The following is a 19120-nucleotide window of genomic DNA, read 5'->3' as shown; positions in this document are numbered from 1 at the left end:
TCTGAATGGAGCTCCTGGGCAGCTTGCCTCCTGTCAGCCAAGGCCAGCCTGACGATCAGCTCTTCCCAGAAACCTTCAGGACAAAATTGTGGCAGGGCTCTGGGCCAGAGAGCAACTGGGTGTGCCATAACGAAAGACCAAGCATTGTTCATGCCCTTTGACCCAGGAAATGAGCTAAGAGGAGGAAAGGCTGTGTGCACAAGTGGGGCAGGACACTGACTCAAAGAGGGCTGAGAGCCCTCAAGCACAGCAAGTACAACACAGATACACCTGGGAGCCAGAGCCCTGGGCTGCAGCCCCACTCTGCCCTCCACATTCTCTGTGACCCTGAGCAAGTCCCTCCAGTTTGGGGCCAGCGAGAGAGCTATAATCCATTAGTGATGCCTGCCATGGGGGCAGGTAAGAGAGTTCGAAGGGTTTTTACCGGTCCTGGTCTCTGAGAGCCCTTCAAGATCTGCAGTTTTAGGGGTGTCTGGGTGGCTCAGTCGGTTGAGCGTCTGACTCTTGATCTCGGCTCAGGTGGTGATCTCATGATTTGTGAGTTTGAGCCCCACATTGGGCTTCTCCCTTAACAGCACTGATCCTGCTTGGAATTCTATCTCCCTCTCTCTCTGCCCCTCACCTGCTTCTCGCTCTTTCTCTCTCAAAATAAATAAATAAACTTAAAAAAAAAAAAAAGATTTTCAGTTTTATAACACATTTTTGGCCGATCCTAGAAGGACCCATCTTTTCAGAAAGTTTAGAGTTTTGTGTTAACAAACGTCTTTTGTTTATTGCAAAATCCACACTGTTTTATAGAAAGTTTGCAAAAATTTAAAAAAAAGAAACACAGATGATAAAACTACCATTTATCCCACTGTCTACAAATAACCATGAATAACATTTTGGTGCCTTTCCTTCCAGTCTTTTTTCCCTCATTTTTTATACACACGTGGGTATGCATACACACATGTATACACATAATAACAGCTCCTCTTTTTTATTTTATTTTATTTTATTTTTCCAACGTTTATTTATTTTTGGGACAGAGAGAGACAGAGCATGAACGGGGGAGGGGCAGAGAGAGAGGGAGACACAGAATCGGAAACAGGCTCCAGGCTCTGAGCCATCATCAGCCCAGAGCCCGACGCGGGGCTCGAACTCCCGGACCGCGAGATCGTGACCTGGCTGAAGTCGGACGCTCAACCGTCTGCGCCACCCATGCGCCCCTCCTCTTTTTTAAGCACTTACTCTAGGGCACCACTGTTCGGCTTTTCACGCACAATATTTCATTTTACCCTCATAACAGCCCTGTAAGGAAGAGATTATTATTCACATTTTACACATGAGGAAAAAGGGGCTTGCAAAATTTGAGCAGGTGCAGGACACGATCAGATTTTAATTTTTGAAAGCTCACCGACAACAGCGGGCAGAATGGCCTGGAGGCGAGGCAAGAGGTCGCTGGCCGGAGCGGTGGTCCTGTCAAGACCTGGGCAGGGCCTATAGGGGCACGTTCTCCCTCCAGGACACTGGCCCCAGGAGCAGGGGGCGTGCACCCCTCTTCTTGTTGAGAAGCCCAAATGGAACTCACACATCACTAACAAATGACACATGTCCAAGTTCTTTGCTTTTCTCTGTCTGAATGTATATATGAGGGTATAATTTTCTTTTCCTAACCATTCGAGGATACATTACCTATACCTTTGACCTTTACCCCTAAATACTTGAGTGTTTCCTAAAAGTACGAATATTCTCTTATATAACCATATCACGTCATCAACTTCACAAAGTTTAACATTGTAACAATACTTTAATCTACCTTTCATGTTCCAATTTATCAAATAATGTCCTGTATAGAGCTCCCCCTCCAGTATGGGATCCAGTCAAGGGTGAGGTGTCTAATACCCTTTCCCGAGAGGTAAGAGCTGAATTGGGCAGAGTATGTCTGAAGGGGAGCCCAGGACCACTACCTCTGTTTGCAGAACTACTAAGATGCATGCATAAAGCCTCCATGAGCCAGGGTCTCAGTGTCTGTGTTTGCTAGTTTGCCAGAGTGACCCAGAAGCCCTGTGTCTTTTCCCATAGCAGCTGCAGTCTTACTAAGCCAGGTCCGAGATGCTTCTGCATCTTTGCTGGATCTCAACTAGGCAGGGTCTCAGTGGTTTCTACAGAGTTGGGGAGGTGAGGTTAGGAGAGGCGGTGGGTGTTCCTTGAGCCCACTCTGTTCTTGAAAGACCTTTTGTAAAGATCCTGAGAGCATTGATCCTGCGGGGTCAAATAGTACATCCTGTGCTCCCCAGCCCCTCACATGGGGCCTGTCCCTACATATGTCATGTAGATTTGCTGAATGAATGGATGTAGGCCATTTTTCTTCTCAGCTGTCTCTACCTCGGAAATGGAAAACTGGACTGCAGAGCTTTCTGGTGGGGGCGGGGGTGGTGTTTCGGCATCTGAAGTTGGATGGTGGATGTGGACGAAGCCTGCTTTGGCAGGCAGAGGGCCTGGGGCCTGTTCTGCCGAGCTGTGCGATGTGATGTGTGACATATATGATGTGTGACATGAGTGTGCCGGTCGCTGCCAGCTCCAGGTTTCTGTAACTGAACCGACACGCTTGTGCCATGGCCCAGGAAACCCAGGTCCGTGTGCGGGTCAAGAAGTCTCAGCTTGGGACCTGTGTCCCCCCCAGTGCCCAGACAGCGATTCTCAGCAGGCAAAGTGGAAAGGGAAGAAAATGCTTTTTTTTTTCTTTTTAATTGAAGTATAATTCACATTCCATAAAATTCACCTTTTTTTTTTAAGTTTATTTATTTATTTTGAGAGAGGGCGCACCTGTGTGTGCACAAGCAGGAAAGGGCCAGAGAGAAAGGGAGAGCGAGAATCCCAAACAGGCTCCACGCTGTCAGCACAGAGCCCAACACGGGGCTCAGTGTTCAGTCTCACAAACTGTGAGATCATGACCTGAGCTGTAACCAAGAGTCAGATGCTCAATTGACCAAGCCACCCAGGCATCCCTCACCACTTTAAAATGTACAGTTCAGGGGCACCTGGGTGGCTCAGTCAGTTAAGCACCTGATTTCGGCTCAGGTCATGATCTCACGGTTCATCAGTTCGAGTCCCTGTCAGCACAGAGCCTGCTTCAGATCCTCTGTCCCTTTCTCTCTCTCTCTCTGCCCCTGCCCCTGCCCTGCTTGTGCTCTCTCTCTCTCTCTCTCTCAAAAATAAATAAACATTAAAAAAAATTTTTTAATAAAATAAAGTATACAATTCAGGAGCACCTCAGTGGCTCATTTGTTGGGCGTTGGACTCTTGATTTTGGCTCAGGTCAGGATCCCAGGGTCATAGGATTGAGCCCTGCATCAGGCTTTCTGAGCACAGAGCCTGCTTAAGATTCTCTCTCTCTCCCTCTGCCCCTCTCTCCCACTCGTGCATTCTCCCTCTCTCTCTCTCTCTCTCTCTCTCTCTCTCTCTCTAAATAAACAAATAAATGAATAGGAAATTGAAGTATCAATAATAAAATACAAATTTAAAAAAATTAAAAAATAAGATGTATGATTCAGTGGGGTTGTAAGGTAGTCACATGGTTGTGCAAACATCACCACTGTCTGATTTCATAACAATTTCATCACCTCACAAAGAAACTCCACACCCATTAGCAGTCACTCCTTATTGCCCCCTCCCCCCCACCCCCACCCCCACCCCCCGGGTCCTGGGCAACCACTAATCTGCTCTCAGTCTCTATGGATTTACCTGCTCTGGATTTTTCAGGGTTCTGAATACTGGGTACCAGAAGATGTATCAATGTGCTCGAACGATGAAACCACATCTGGTCCATCATTTATGTGGAATCATGCAACGTGTGACTTTTTACGTCTGACTTCTTTCCCTCAGCATCTTTCCAGGGTTCATCCATGTTTCAGTGTGTGTCAGTTCTACATTCCCTCTTTGGCTGAAGTAATACTCCATCGTATGATATACTACATTTTGCATAGCCATTCATCCACTGATTGACATTTGGGTTGTTTCCACCTTTTGGCTATCATGAATAATGCTGCTACAAACATCGGTGTTCAGGTTCTTCGTAGGCTTGTGTTTTCATTTTTCATGGGGATATACCTAGGAGTGGAATCGCTAGGTCACATGGTAACTCTATGTCTAACCCTTTAAGGAACTGCCAGACTGTTTTCCAAAGTGGCTGCCCCATTTTTTCGTTCCCATCAGCAGTGTGTGAAGGGAAATATCCTTTTACTGAGCACCTACTACGTGCTAGGCACTGTGCTAGACCCTTTCCATACCTCATCTATGATACTCAACACGAACCTTATGAACATACTGAGGACAGCGCCGAAGCTCGGACAAGTGATGTGACTCCCCCAGCATCACACAGAGAATAGTGGTGGTGCCTAGATTCACACTCCGTTCTGTCCCTTACATTTTCCGGTCTACTCAGTGATTGCTGACTGCCCGACTGACCAGATGCTTAAGTGGAATTAGTACCCTCTTCTCTCCAACACTCCTGGGCACTGTTTTGCAGACAGGAAAGTTGGACCCCCACTACCCAAAGGTCTGCGGGCACAAAGGGAACGTCTTAGACATCAAGTGGAATCCTTTTAATGATTTTGAGATCGCCTCCTGTTCTGAAGATACCACAGTGAGTATCAGCACATAAGGCGGTTCCCTTTCCCAAAATGAGTGGGATTGGGGCACAGGGAGATGGAATAGTGTCTGTACTTGGCTCTGATGCTCCTGACCCACTGATCCTTCATGAGGTGAGGTCACTGTGTGGGGAGGGGCTTAGTGAGATTGAGTGGGAGAAGTTCTGGGCTCTGGGACTTGGAGCACCACACCTTTAGGCCTCCTATCTGGGACTTAGTTCCCCCCACTTATAGAATGGACATAATAGCCCCCAAGCAGCTAATGAAGATCCAAAGAGACTCCTATTCCAGTGGAAAAGCCCATCTTTTGGGGGAACTATAAAATGCTTTAAGGAGCATTTTTTATTGCAGTCAGAAAATATTGTGACAATCTCACAGACAGTGGGGAGGGGAGCTTTAAAAGGATAAGAGTGGGATCCTTAGATGAATATGGGCACCACAACTTTCCCAAAAGCTTTAGCCCCACCAACTTTTTTGAGCCCCTGTTCTGGATCAGGGTCATAATCCCTGCTACCCACAATGTTCAGTGTTACTTATTTAGAATTTCTTCTGTTCCCACTTCAAAAATGCCGTGAGTATGGCTTAAAACAAAAGACACAGATATGATCAGATGATTAAAATAAGGATGAAGGGCACAGTGACAGTTTATTTTGTGCCCATTGTGTTCCTGACTCTCAACTACACGTACCATTTCAATCGGTCTTCCTGGCAGCCCCACGAGGTAGGATTTTTTTTTTTATGGAGAAACTGAGGATCTGAGAGGTGAAGCAGTTTGTCCAAAGTCACACAGTTTGAGCAAGTCTTCAGGCTGAGGCTTGATTCTAGAGCCCAGTATGTTTTCACTGAGCTATGCCACTTCCCTAAGTGGCAGCAGCCACAGATGGAGGAAGTGAGGAAATAATACTCAGAATGTTGGTTTTGAAGGGTTGCAAGCGTAGAGTTCCAGGTTTAACTCAGAGCTGCCTGGCAGTCAAGGCAAAAAGGGAAATAAAATGTATTGCAGAAGCCTTACTGTCTGATTAAAAGGAAACAGACCAGTTCATCAGGAGAAGCAAGTGGAAAATTCTCAGATTTGTGCCAGTCGCATATAGGGGTTGCCGAGGAGCGTAAAGGACAGTATCTGCCAGGATGGTTTCACTGAAGGGGCAGTCAGGCCCTGTGAGAATTGGCTTTGCCTCCAATGGTGGGATGTTGAATATCTGACTCTGTCCCTTGACTCTGACTCTGAGTCCTGAAATACTTGCCTTTTCAGGCCTGCTTTGAAGACTCCCTACAAGATCTTCATGAAATTCCTAGCTCTTCTCATCTCCTGCCACCAGTTCCTTCCCAGATGCCCCCCGGGGGCAGGAAGAGTGCACACAAGTATCAGGGGTGGCAGTGCCTAACCTCAGGCCCTCCCATGTAGAGTGTTCAGCTGTCTCCTCCCTGTCCCCACCCTGTGGGGTAGGGATGACCCTGTAGCTCTGAGGAGTCTGGGGGGTGGTCTCTGCCCCTCCCACGCAGGTCTGCCCGAAGTCCGTCCTCCAGCAGGGGCCAGTTCTGTGCAGTAATAGGATTCACCCAACTCGTCGTCTAGAGCCCCTGGCACTCGCCTCATGGGGCTGCCTTCCTGGTTTTAAATCCAGATGACCAGGAAATAAATATTTGTTGAATCGAAAACAAAATCTACCTGAAAACCCTGGGTATCTCTGAGGGAAAAGGGACATACAATCACATAGGGGCCTGAGAACCCCAAAGGACAACAAAGAATATCAGGTTACTGGCCATCCCCTCCGTAACCGGGAGCTTACTTTCTACCAAGGAAGCCCCTTCCATCCTCAACAACACTGCTCTGGAAGGAGGCCCCAGCCCCTCCTCCCGGGCCCTTACTGTGGAATACAGGCTGTGACCCCCTGCAGCCTGGCCTTCTGACCCTTCATCTTTCCTCTTCCAGGCCATCCAAGGGGGGCACTCCAAAGGAAAGAGCTTCTCCCTACCCTATCCTGCTCCAGAGACTGCACTGGCTCCCTAGTGCCCTGACAATATAGCACAAACTCCTCCTCCTGGCATTTGAACCTTCCTCCTAGCCTACGCCTTTGGGACAAGGAAGGGGTAGACCAGTGTACTCTGAGAGATATTCTAGGCTGAGAGTCGGATTTGCTCTGACATCCAGCCTGGGAGTCAGGCCTATGGCCCACCCAGCTCCCCACAACTCAGGTCATTAGGACGGCAAGGATTACCAAGAGGGAGATCTGGAGGTCTGGGCTCAGCTCTGGCAATGTCAGCCCCTGTTTGGGCTGGAAGACCTTGGCAAAGCCTCTGTCTTTGAGATGGATACAGAGAGCACTCCCCTGGCCCTTCTGCTGGGCACTGCCAGCTCTGTGGCTTAGGGTGGCTGGGGTGCCAAGGTGACCCTCACTAACAACACTCCCCCACCGGCTGTGTCTCCCCTGAAAGATTAAGATCTGGGACATCCCCACGCAGCTGCTGACGAAGAACCTCACAGTCTTCAGGAAGGAGCTGATGGGCCATGCCCGCAGGGTGGGCCTGGTGGAATGGCACCCCACGGCCGCCAACATCCTCTTCAGCTCTGGCTATGACTACAAGGTGGGTCCACGCACGCAGTTTCTGGGGCCACCCTAACAGATGACCAAACTGGGCAGCTTAAGACAACAGAACTTTATTTTTACATTGTTCTGGAGACCAGAAATCTGATATCAAGGCATCAGGAGGGCCACGCTCTGTCCTAAGATCTTAGGGAAGAATCCTCCCATGCCTCTTGGGACTTCTGGTGGCTCCACACATTCCTTGGCCTGGAGCTGTATCACTTCAGCCTGCCTCCAGCTTTACATGGCCTTCTCTGTGTTTCTGTGTGTCCTTTGCTCTTTTTATAATGACACCAGTCATTGGTTGTAGGGCCCATGCTAATCTGGTATGACCTTATCATAATTAATTACATCTGCAAAGATCCTGTTTCCTAATAAAGTCACATTCTGAGGCTCCAGGTGGACCTGAATTTGGGGTTTGGGGGGGTGGGGAGTACACTGTTCAACCCATTAATCTGCCCGGAGGGGATGGGTTGGGCTGGGCCCTGGCCAGAGAAGCTTCCCATTGCCCCGTTGACGGCCAAGCTGGAAGTCTGTGGGCCTGTGGATTGGGAAAATTCACAGGATAGGAGCCCTAGATTCTATTCCAACTAAGTTTCTGCCTTGCAGTATGAACTGGGAAAGTCCCTTGTCTTCTCTAGGCCTCAGTTTCTCTATCTGTACGCAAATGGAGTTGGTGTGACCATAGTCATGGCTTTTAAACTCATCCCTTCACGACATGGGGCTTCACAGAGGCACTTCGGGGGCTTCTGTGATGAAGAAAGGGTGGGATAGGAGTGGCTGGCAGGGCCTCTTCCCTTCTTGTTTTCTTTAAATTTTTTAATGTTTATTTTTATTTTTGAGACAGAGAGACAGACAGCAAGCAGGGGAGGGGCAGAGAGAGAGGGAGACACAGAATCCGAAGCAGGCTCCAGGCTCTGAGCTGTCAGCACAGTGCCTGATGCGGGGCTCAAACCCACGAACCACGGAGATCATGACCTGAGCCGAAGTCGGACAGTTAACTGACTGAGCCACCCAGGTGCCCCAGGGTCTCTTCCCTCCTGATCAGAAGTGCTCTTTTTTCTGTTTATGTAGGGTGAGTGTGCAGGGTGCTGCGATGATTGTGCACATTATTCTGCACACAGCTCCAGGGGGTGCAATTCATACCATGGGCTATGAGAATGGATTGCCCTGGAGCTGTGCAGTGCACAACCTATGCAGCTAAACATGGCAGTCCTGTTTATCTGTGTGAGGTGGAAACTGCTACTAATAACTGTTTGAAACCCCCTGGTCTAGCTCATCCCCTGCGGTCCTCCAGCCATGGATGTTTTGTTGCTCCAAAGCAGATGGTGTTTTCTTTTCACCACCAGACAGCCTGACTCCCGGCTTCCCCTTTTGCCACGTGGCAGCTTCAGCCGGCAGATCCATCCTCCCACCCAAGGCTTCTTGGCCAGACTGCCATCTGTGTCTTCCCTCCTGGGGATACCATGTTTCACTGCAGCCTGGCGGGCTCGCGACTGTGGGAGCCAGGGGCGGGGCAACACTGTGCTCAGAGCCAGCTCATTGCCGTACAGGTGATGGTCTGGAACCTGGACACAACGGAGTCTGTAATCAATAACCCCGTGAGGACAATTTGCTGCCACCAAGACGTGATCCTTTCCATGTCCTTCAACCCCAGTGGCAGCCTGCTGGCCACCACCTGTAAAGACCGCAAGATTCGGATTCTCGACCCCCGGGCAGGGGCCGTCCTCCAGGTGTGTGCTGGGTTGGGATCGGGCTTGGGGACAGAGGAGCAAGGAGTGGTGAGGGGCTGGGGGAGGCTTCAGAGAACAGGGCGGTAATGCCATCAGCATTCTGGCCAAGCCTTCACATGTGCTATAGCTTCTGTCCTCCCGGCTGGGAGGTAGCGGATGTCACCCCCAATCTTCAGATGAAAAAACTGAGGCTGAAGAGAGGTAAGGTGACGTGCCCACACTGAAAGCTGAGCTTTGACCCTGGTCTAACTCCAGAGCTTGTCAATGTGCCTTAGCTCTGTCAAGAGGCATGACACGACTGTCTGTCCACTGTGTGACCTTAGGCAAGCACTTCCCATTCTCTGGGCCACTGTTTCCTTATCTACACAATGGACCATTAGTCCTTCCTCTTGGAGGACTAAATGAGATAATCCAGATGACAGTGCCCGCCCAGCCCCATGCCTCGCATACAGTGATAGAGTGCTCAGTCATCTTTCAGAAAGAGCATGGAGCTGAGCAGAAGTTTGCCTCTATCCTGGCTCAGAAAAAAAGAACTCTCACCAAAAATAACAGGAGAGACTCAGTGTGGATGGGGTGGGAGTGGGGGGGTCTCTGGAAGGCTTCCTGGAGGTGGTCCCTCTGGAAAGATTCTCTAAGCAGAGCTGGAGTGAACAAGGAAGGCATTCCAGGTCCTGCCACAGCACAAGCAAAGGCAGGGAAGCCAGAGACCCTAGCTGCTTGCTGCCCGGGAGTCCCTGACTGTACATACTGTCCAGGAAGCCAGCTACAAGGGGCACCGGGCCAACAAAGTGCTGTTTCTGGGGAACCTGAAGAAGCTGCTGTCCACAGGCACATCCCGGTGGAACCACCGTCAGATGGCCGTGTGGGACCAGGTGAGTCTCCTGTGCGACCCTGCACCCTGCCCCTCACCATCACCCTTCAGCTGAGTGCTGGCTTCATTCATTCATGCATTCATTCATTCATTCATTCCCTTACTCATTTCTCAAGCACTTACTTAGCACAGCCTGCCTGGTGTGAAGGACCCAGGGATGAATAACAGGGAGATGCCAGCAGCTGGTGGGGCGAGCCCAGACCTTGTGCATCTTCTCGTTCAAGGAGACAGTGGCCGTGGTGTAGGGGGTGGAGGGAGGTGGCCACTTCTGGGACCAGGACAGGGCAGGGGCTGGGGGGAGAGAAAGGAGATGACCTTCTGGGCAGAGGAAACAGCTGGAGCAAGGGCTTGGAAGGAAACACCAAGGCATGTGGGCAGAAGGAGCAGCTGAGGGGGGTGAGGGTGAGGGCCAGGCCAAGCAGTATTGATTGGAAGGATCACTTGGCTAGAGTTTCAAAGACTAGACAAATCACTTTCTCTCTCTATATCTCCATCATCTTTCACAACAAATCATAAAACAAGCAGGGGAGGACTGGTGTGTGATCAGGCATGTGAGAAGCGATCTGTGAAAGGCAAAATGCCGGCAAAAGAAAAGGGGTGGTCTCTCTCTCTCTCTCTCTCTCTCTCTCTCTCTCTCTCTCGTGCGCGCGCACATACACACACACACACACACACACACACACACACACACACATATACACACACACATCCAGAGCCCCTTGACAGATTCTCATCTCCACCCTCCCCAGGAGCGACCCACAGGCCTTTCTGACTTCCCTTCCCTTACAGGACAACCTCTCCGTGCCTCTCTCAGAGGAGGACCTGGACGGCTCCTCGGGCGTGCTGTTTCCCTTCTACGACGCAGACACCAGCATGCTCTACGTGGTGGGGAAGGTCAGCCTGTCTTGGGAGGGAGGTGGCCGCCTGCACCGCTGAGGCAGGAAGCAGAACTACCCCAGCCCGGCCCTGCCCGTAGCCAGACAGCAGCCTGGCGCCCTCAGCCTGCAGGGCAGGGACAGGGACAGGCGGGAGGTACCGCACACTCTGGCCCTCTGGTGAGCACAGCACCTGGCCCACCTTCCCGGCTCCCCAGGAACACCTAGGGCCATGGCTTTGGTCAGACACCCCAAGCTTGTCCCTCTTCAGCTCTGGATCCAGATGACGAGGGACCAGTCGGTGTTTCTCAACAAGGGCATCTTCAAATTTGGGGTGGAGCAGGTCTTCATTAGGTAGGACCATCATTTGGCATCCCAGCTCCTACCCGCCAATGCCAGGAGCAGCCTCCACCGTCCCCAGTTATCATGACAACAACAACCAGAAGTGCCCCAGGGCACCAAGACCCGCCTGATGGCCTCAGCGCCTGCCACTTCTGACCTTTCTGTGAGGCTGGCAGTGAGATTCGTGCCTGTGCTCCCCCACCGAGCTTCTGCCTTGGAGGCGCATGGGTGGGCTTTGGGTCATGGTTGGGGGGATGGGATGTCACAATGAGGCCCCCCAGTGCCTTGGCGATAGTCCCCTGGTGTTTTCTTGTGTGAAGAGGCTTTGCCAGCTCACCCCTGTGTGGCGACAGGGGTCGGGAGTGGCCGGTGGGAAGTGGCTCTGAGCGCACCCTCCTGCTCCTCAGGGAGATGGAAACATCCGCTACTATGAAGTGAGTGCCGACAAACCTCACCTGAACTACCTGACGGAATACCGCTCCTACAACCCCCAGAAGGGGATTGGTGAGTGTGGTGTGGCGCACTGAGGCCACGTGGGACCTGGGGAGACAGGAACGAGTCAGAGGAGGGGCCTGCCCTGGAGGGGCCCACATCTGGGAGGGGAGATGATAGATCAACACTGACTCTACGGGAGGCCTGATGGAGGTGTACAGGAGGTCCTCCGGGAACGTGCAGCGGGAAGTCAAGGGGGGCTTCTCAGAGGAGGCAATACTTGAGGAGCCAAAGGGAGAACAGAGCACAGCATGGGGAGAGCATGAAGGTGTTGTAGGCCGAGGTAGAACAGTTACAACAGTAGCCAGGATGTAAGAAAGACTGACCGAGGAGAGCCCCTACTTTTTAAGTGTGTTTGCAAAAAAACAAAACAAGATGCGACTATATGTGGGCTATAAGAAATCCACTTCAACATGAAGACACAGATTGAGTGCAGAGGGAAGGAGAAAGAGACCACGCTAACACTAATCAGAAAACGGGGGTAGAGCTCTGTTCAGAGCAGCTGGGGCCAAGCTGTGGGGGTGGTCACGGAGGGCCTTGAGCAGAGCATGCTTCCTATAAAAGCCAAGCTAAAATCACTGAAGTCCCTGAAGGTGAGGACAGAGTCTCATTTCCCCAGCACCGTGTAGGTATTCGTTCATGAACTGTTTGTAGAGGGAACGGTGGCGGGAGGAGGGTACTCTCTGCTCACGTCCGGGTGTGCGACCTGGCTTTGCCACTCACACCGGGGCCCCTGTGACCGCAGCCCAGCCAGAACCTCTTAGCCCTCCTTGACCATCTGCCCGCAGGTGTCATGCCAAAGAGAGGTCTCGACGTGTCCTCCTGCGAGATCTTCCGCTTCTATAAGCTGATTACAACCAAAAACCTCATCGAGCCTGTATCCATGATTGTACCCCGGCGGGTAAGGGTGGTGGCAGCCATCTGTGAGGGAGGCAGGAACCCCCCCTGGAGAGAACAGGCCCCGGACCTGGAGCCTGGAGCCCAGGCCCCTGGGGCAACAGCAGGGAGGCTGAGGGCCACTCCTCAAGGGGAAGGCCTTCCTCATTGTCAGTGCAGTGTTGCTGCCTAAGTCTTGCCCTATCTCTGCTCTTGAGTTGCTGTGTGACCTTGGCCATGCCCCTTTGCTCTCTGGGCCTTGGTTTCCTCAACTCACAGGTGGGGAAAGCCCGGACCTCAGCTCCCTAAGGGCCCTCCCGTCTGGGCGGCCCCTTTGCCATCCCAGCCCTCACTGTCCTGGCTTCTCCTGCAGTCGGAGTCTTACCAAGAGGACATCTACCCACCCACGGCAGGAACCCAGCCCTCTCTGTCGGCCCAGGAGTGGCTCTGTGGGATGAATAAAGGTGAGGGAGGCTGGGAAGAGGCCCGGCGCAAACGTGCGGGGAAATAGAATGTCTAGTGGCCCCAAGTAGCTGAGCGGGGTCTGGCCTCTAGTTGTATTCTCCCGTAACCCTGGACAGGTGGTCCTCGACAGTTGGTCCCCAGGGACTAGGATGGTCCGAGAAGGGAGGCGTTGCCCCAAGTGGCTCAGGAAACTCTTTTCCAAATCAAGGAATTTTGTTCCATGGAAAACTTCTTGAAACTCCAGGCTGTGCAGAGTGACTGGAGAGTCTCAGCCAGATGCCCCTGACTTTCCTCCCATCCACATGGGTGCATTGCTCTTCGACCTGAGAGACCCTCTGGGCAGCAGCTGCCCCACCCCACCTCAGGCCCTCCTTCCCTGTGCTGACACCCTCCCTGTTCTCTCCACCTGAGGGCCAGCCCAGGGGAGGCTGTGTGTGGTCCCTAGCCCTGCCCCAGCAGCTGCCTGTATGACTGGGACGTCCCTGTCCTTCTGTCTCTCCGCTTTGGGCAACACTTGCTCTGCTGCTCTCTGGGCCTGTTGCCTCCTCTGTGACTGTGATACCTGCCTCCCCTGCTTCTCAGGGCTGCTGGGAGGATTCATGAACTGGTAGACGGCAGAGCACAATGCGTGTGGGACTGTCCCCACAGAGCAAGGGCAGAGCTTCACTGGAGGCACTCACGGTGTTTAGGGGCAGCTCCAGGGTGTGCACTGTGCTGCTCCTACAAACCGGGCATCACCTAGATGATCACACGTGTGCGTGTGTGTGTGTGTGTGTGCTCTCCTGGTGCCCTGGTGTGCAGGCTGGTGTCTGCGTGTGGCCAGAGCTCCATTTCCATCACGTGACTGTGCGTGTCTGCGTGTGGCAGCATCTGCTCATGGACACTCAGTCCTCATGCAGCCCTTTGCTTCCCTCCCAGGGCCGGTCCTGGTGTCCCTAAGGCCAGGCTCCGAGCAGCTGAGCTCCCAGCCACCGCTCCCAGAGAGACCCCCCTCCCTCAACCGGACAAAACAGTTGGTTTTAGAAGATGGCCAGAGGCCCTTCTCCCTGCCGGAGGGGAAGATGCCAAGGAGGGCAGCAGAACACAGGCTGGAAGAGAAGAAAACCTGGCTCACAAACGGCTTTGACGTCTTCGAGTGTCCCCCACCAAAGACAGAGAACGAGGTGTGAACAAGGGGTGGAGGCTGTGCTTGGAAGTGGGGGAGAAAATGAGGGGTGAGAAAAACAACGAGCTGTGTGCCCTGGCCTGGCCACTTAACTCACTTTGTTAATTCATTCAGCAGACAGGCAGTGAGCGCCATCTGTATGCCAAGATGGTGGGTTTGCATATAGATGATGGTGGAAGACCATCTATGAAATGCAGAGGGTTTGATCTGGCATCAAAGTCCTTTCCAGTTCTGACACTAGGATTTTCTGTGCGTTCGGAGTCAACTTGTGTTAAGTGCCTACCGTGTGCTGGGTCCTACAGTAGGCACTGTGGTATATAACCTCCCTGAATTCTCTCCAGAGCCCTGGGAGTCAGTAGGTTGTGGGTGAAAACACAGGGACTGGCATCTCACAGCGGAATTCTGGTCCTGGCTCTGCTAAGTACTGACTGTAGGACCTCAGACCCAGGGGCCGGGTCTCTCTTAGCCTCAGTCCCCACAGTGGTACAATGGAGTGCTGACACCCCCCTCGGAGGGGTGTCATGAGCATCCAGTGGCATCCGGAGATCCTTAGGTGGGGGGCGCCCAACGTCCAGTTGTATTCTATACAGCGCAGCAACTATGTTAATGCCGAGGTTCGTTTTCTGGCCCCCTAGTTCCTAGAGGAGGAAATTGAAGCTCAGGGAGGGTAAGTAATTTGCCTGAGGCCACCGATTTTAGCAGTGGTGAAAAGTCCAATCTCCAGACTTCAGGGCCAAGTATCCTTTTCTCTGTGCCACAGGGGGTCTAAGGATGCAAAAAAAAAAAAAAAGTCTGAAAGATCAAGTCTTTTAAAATTTCATTTCTTGGGTAAAGACAAGGCTTTTTAATTTTTTTTTTTTAATGTGTATTTATTTTTGAGAGAGAGAAAGAAACAGAGTGTGAGCCGGGGAAGGGCCGAGACAGAGGGAGACACAGAATCCAAAGCAGGCTCCAGGCTCTGAGCCGTCAGCACAGAGCCCGACGCGGGGCTTAAACCCACAAACTGTGGATCATGACCACAAACATGTGGATCGAACGCTTAACTGACTGAGCCACCCAGGCATCCCAGACAAGGTTTTATAAAAGATCTGTGCAATGGTTGCTCCCTCAGGCCTCAGCCGTGGTAATCACCTCCATCTTTCTGAGTGAAAAGGGAGCAACATTTTGTCCTTCCTGCTGGTGTTCTGGCCCCTCCCATCCTGGGGCACCGAGTGACATTTCTCTCTGTTCTGTACTTTCCCAGCTGCTGCAGATGTTTTATCGGCAACAGGAGGAGATCCGGAGGCTCCGGGAGCTGGTGACCCAGCGCGAGGTCCAGGCCAAACAGTTGGAACTGGAGATCAAAAACTTGCGGATGGGCTCAGAGAGGTTCTGAGCGGAGATGTCTGCCCTCCTCGCCCTCAGGGACACCACTCGGCTCCATGGGGAGGTCCAGAACCAAACCACAAGTCCCCCAACAACAACCACTATTTCTATATTTTTTACCAGAAAACGAAACTCTCGGTCTCTGGAAGATTCTAGTGGGAGGGACGTGGTGCCGTTTTTCTATTTGCCTTCTCAAAACAACACTGTCTGAATTGACTCTTTGTAGACGATATCTTGCCTTCTGGTTAATTCTGTTTTTAAGGGTCCACGATGAGCTGTAACTTCTCAAGAGAAAGAACATTGTACAAAGTTAGAGCTGGAAGGCCCTAGGAGATTTTCAAACTGGGGTCCATAGAACGAGAGGAAGGCTAAGCAGGAGGGCTGTGCTCCCCCCCACCCCGTTCCAACCACACAGCTCCCCTTCTCTCTGATTTATATATTGGCTTCTATGGAATACATAATTCTGCTTCTGAAAAAACATTTAGAAGTTTGAAAAACTGTGATCTGGCCCAACTTCCTCATTTTACAGGTGGGGAAACTGAGGCCCAGAGAGAGGCAAGTGATCAGGGTCTGCAGAGGGTTCGTGGCAGGGCTGGGTCAAGCTTCCGGTCTGTTGGGTCGGTCTTTCTGCTGCTTCTAGTCTGAAGCAGCCCTCAGCCCACAGGGCAGAAATCCATTTGTTCTGGCCTCTTCTGTGCCCCTGACTCGCTCTGTACCTCTTTCAAGTTACTCCCTCTCTGGTCTCAATTTCTCCATCTGAACTAGGGGACCCTGGCATGTGCTGCCCTCTACAGGATCTGCCACCTGAGACAAGAAACCTTGGTCTTGACCTGAGGAAAACTACCTATATAAGGTGATGATCTGGGTCTGCTATAGGAACTCACAAGACCTTGGTGAAAGGGCAGAGGGAGTTTAACCTCTGGGAAATAAGTCAAGGTTTGGCCCAGTTCTAGAACACGGATAGGAGACCAAAACCGTCCTCTCTTGAACCAGAATCAGCCAAATGTGGGCAGACACTACCCCTCGTGTGGGGAAGCAGACATCAGGGTGGTGCCTATGACCACTGACTGCCACCACCAAAGCCCTCAGGTCCCAGAGCCTGCCTGCTCCAGGAGGGTACAGGCAGGCTTCAGTCCAAGAGGTAGGAAGCCCCGACACTTGGCAGGATGCCAGCAGAGCCTCTGGCCACCCACTCATGCGGGCTTCTGGAGAGGGATGACTGCATTAGGTAAGGAAGTAGGGCCAAATGGCCTTGAAGTCCCCTGCCAGCCTGAGAGTTTTTATGTGTCCCTCCTTTGTGAACCTGTGTTCTGAGCCTTTTCTCTAAGGTTCTTTCTCGGTGGTCAGTACAGCAGCCCAGCTAGAGATGGGGAACGTTGGAAGTCAAATGCCCCCCCGCCCCCAACCTTACCGAGCAGGTGCAGATGATGGGTTTTGCCCACTGGACAAGGTGATCGTGGAGCTAAGATGGGGACTGCAGGAGCCCACCTGGCCTGGTAGGTTTCAACCCAAGCTGTACATTAGGGTCCTCTTGAGAGTGTTCGAGAAATACAGATGCCCCGTCCCAGCCCTAGACCAGCTGAAGCTGAATCCCCAGAGCAGGGCCTGGCTTTGTGTATGTTTTTAGAAGTTCCCAGGTGATTCTGCAATACTCTGAGGCTGGAGACCCACTGCGTTAGCCCATCTGTACCTATGTGTGGTACAGAGGGGGACCAGGAGCACCAGATAGGCTCTGGGACTCCAACCCCACCCTCTAAGTCCGGGTTGGAAGCATCATCCCACATCTCTCTGGGCCCCCCGGCTGCAACTCGATGAGGTTTCTGTGCCCGAGTGCCCCCTCCCCTAGCCATGGCTTGGTCCCTTTGCCTGACTGCACGCCCCAGATGCCCACGTTCCCTATCTCGTTTACTCAGTCACTGGGGCTCGCCGAAGGCCAAATCCCAGGCACTGCCAGGGAAGCAGAGCTCCACTGGATGGGGTTACCTCTCCCACCTCATTTGTGGCCGGCACTTCACAGTTTACAAAGCCCTCCCACCTCCACTCACTGGCACATCTAACTCTAATTCTAACATGGGCCAGAATAATTCCCGTGGTCAGAATAATGATACTATCCCCATGTCCTTGTCAGAGAATGAAGAAGCATCGTGCCCACAGGCACTGGCTGCAAAGAGCTGGAGGTGGGGCTGAGCCCGGGGAGGGACCCGAATGCCTCCTCTGCACATAACCTTCTCGAGCTCTCCCTACCCCTCAGGGACCCAGACCTCATGCTTAAAAACAATATGAAGGCATCCATGAACAAAACTGTTTTTGGGTTGTTTTGTTTTGTTTTTACAACTAGGATTATTTAAATGAATTTAAGTGATTTCACAGCAAGGGAGAGGGATAGGTAATTTTTATCAAATATTTTTTTAAGCCATTTTTTAAAAATTGTTTTTGTTTATATTCTTGACTGATGAAGTAGAACTTGCCCAGCATCTGCAGGGTCGGGCCCTCACACTCAGGGCAAGTAGAATGTGCACTCATTTCTTTACTCCATACTCTGGGAGCCCCCTGTTGACTCAGGAACTTTCTGAGAACGAAGACAGCACTGGGAGATGAGCATTGAGGGCTACCCACCTTAGCTCTACGATAATTATTCTTCCTGATTGTATCATAGAGGGAAGAAGGAAGTCAAAAATAGATCTATGCTTTTAATATGAACCCGTGCCTGAAATAGTTTGATTGTTTTAATGTTGTTTCTGAAATTCCTTTTACCTTTGTAAAAAAAATTAAGAAATGAAAGTGAAAATAGATGTGAAATCGTGCAATGGCAAGAATGTAACAAAATAATAAACAACATCTGCCTAAATATTTTAATACATGGAGCTTTCCTTTTCTTGATTGGTTCCACAAATACCAATTAAGTATCTCCTTGTTTGGGCCAGAGACCAGGCTGGGAAACAGATACAACAGACTTGGTCCCTGCCCTCTGAAGTTTTCAGTCATGGTTGGATGGAAGGGGAGGGCCAGGATAGGGAAAGTGTGGGCTGCTCTGGGAGGAGAAGCAAGGAAGGCTTCCTGGGGGAGGTGATATTTCGGCAGACCCCTGAAAGATAAATAGAAGCAAGCAGGGCAAAAGGTATTTGGGAAAGAGAGATCCCAAACAGAGAAAACTGCCTATTCCCTGGTCTGAAAACAAGTGAAGGGTGGAGTACAGACAGGGCAGGGATCAAGGGTATTAAGAGGCAAGGATAGGAAATGAGAATTTTTTTCCAATTTTATTGAGATATTCCAATTTTATTGACAAGTTGTATATATTTAGGTTGCATGTGATTTTTTAAGGTGTACAAGCGTGATGATTTAATATATGTATACCTTATGAAATGATTACCACATTCGAGTTAATTAACACATCTGTTATATCACATAGTTACCATTTTTTGTGTGTGGTGAGAACATGAGATCTACTCTCAACAAATTTCAAGTATACAGGACTATAGTCACCATGCTATACATTAGACCCCCAGAACATAAGCATCTTATTTTTTTTAATGTTTATTTTTGACAGAAAGACAGAGCATGAGCAGGGGAGGGGCAGAGAGGGAGGGAGACACAGAATCTGAAACAGGCTCCAGGCTCTGAGCTGTCAGCACAGAGCCCCACGCGGGTCTCGAACTCATGGACAGCGAGGTCATGACCTGAGCCAAAGTCTGACACTCAACCGACTGAGCCACCCAGGCG

General features: G+C 51.3%; 1 protein-coding gene and 1 long non-coding RNA gene across 3 annotated transcripts in view; one reads left to right on the top strand and one right to left on the bottom strand.

The window, feature by feature from the left end:
• The window catches only part of CORO2A (coronin 2A), a 53946-nt gene extending 38316 nt beyond the window's left edge, over positions 1 to 15630 (top strand). Inside the window, exons 3-12 of the mRNA XM_003995689.4 lie at positions 4511 to 4627; positions 7068 to 7217; positions 8770 to 8949; positions 9705 to 9821; positions 10610 to 10714; positions 11445 to 11541; positions 12318 to 12430; positions 12779 to 12869; positions 13789 to 14033; positions 15279 to 15630. Coding sequence (XP_003995738.2) covers positions 4511 to 4627; positions 7068 to 7217; positions 8770 to 8949; positions 9705 to 9821; positions 10610 to 10714; positions 11445 to 11541; positions 12318 to 12430; positions 12779 to 12869; positions 13789 to 14033; positions 15279 to 15410 — 1347 coding nt within the window. The 3' untranslated portion in view covers positions 15411 to 15630. The remainder of the gene's footprint in view (positions 1 to 4510; positions 4628 to 7067; positions 7218 to 8769; positions 8950 to 9704; positions 9822 to 10609; positions 10715 to 11444; positions 11542 to 12317; positions 12431 to 12778; positions 12870 to 13788; positions 14034 to 15278) is intronic.
• Positions 7275 to 11449, bottom strand: LOC123381533. Of its 2 annotated transcripts, none has more exons than XR_006588631.1 (2): positions 9944 to 11449; positions 7275 to 8784 (listed from the first exon to the last, which is right to left on the bottom strand). It is a non-coding gene; the product is annotated as an uncharacterized LOC123381533 (long non-coding RNA). The 2 variants fall into 2 exon arrangements; XR_006588630.1 differs by having other exon boundaries at positions 11195 to 11449.
• Positions 15631 to 19120: the final 3490 nt, after the last annotated feature.

Source organism: Felis catus, chromosome D4 (assembly GCF_018350175.1).
Source record: "Felis catus isolate Fca126 chromosome D4, F.catus_Fca126_mat1.0, whole genome shotgun sequence".
In the NCBI taxonomy this organism is placed as follows: domain Eukaryota; kingdom Metazoa; phylum Chordata; class Mammalia; order Carnivora; family Felidae; genus Felis; species Felis catus.
The sequence above is the reverse complement of the archived record's forward strand: the minus strand, read 5'-3'. Positions and strand labels throughout refer to the sequence as shown.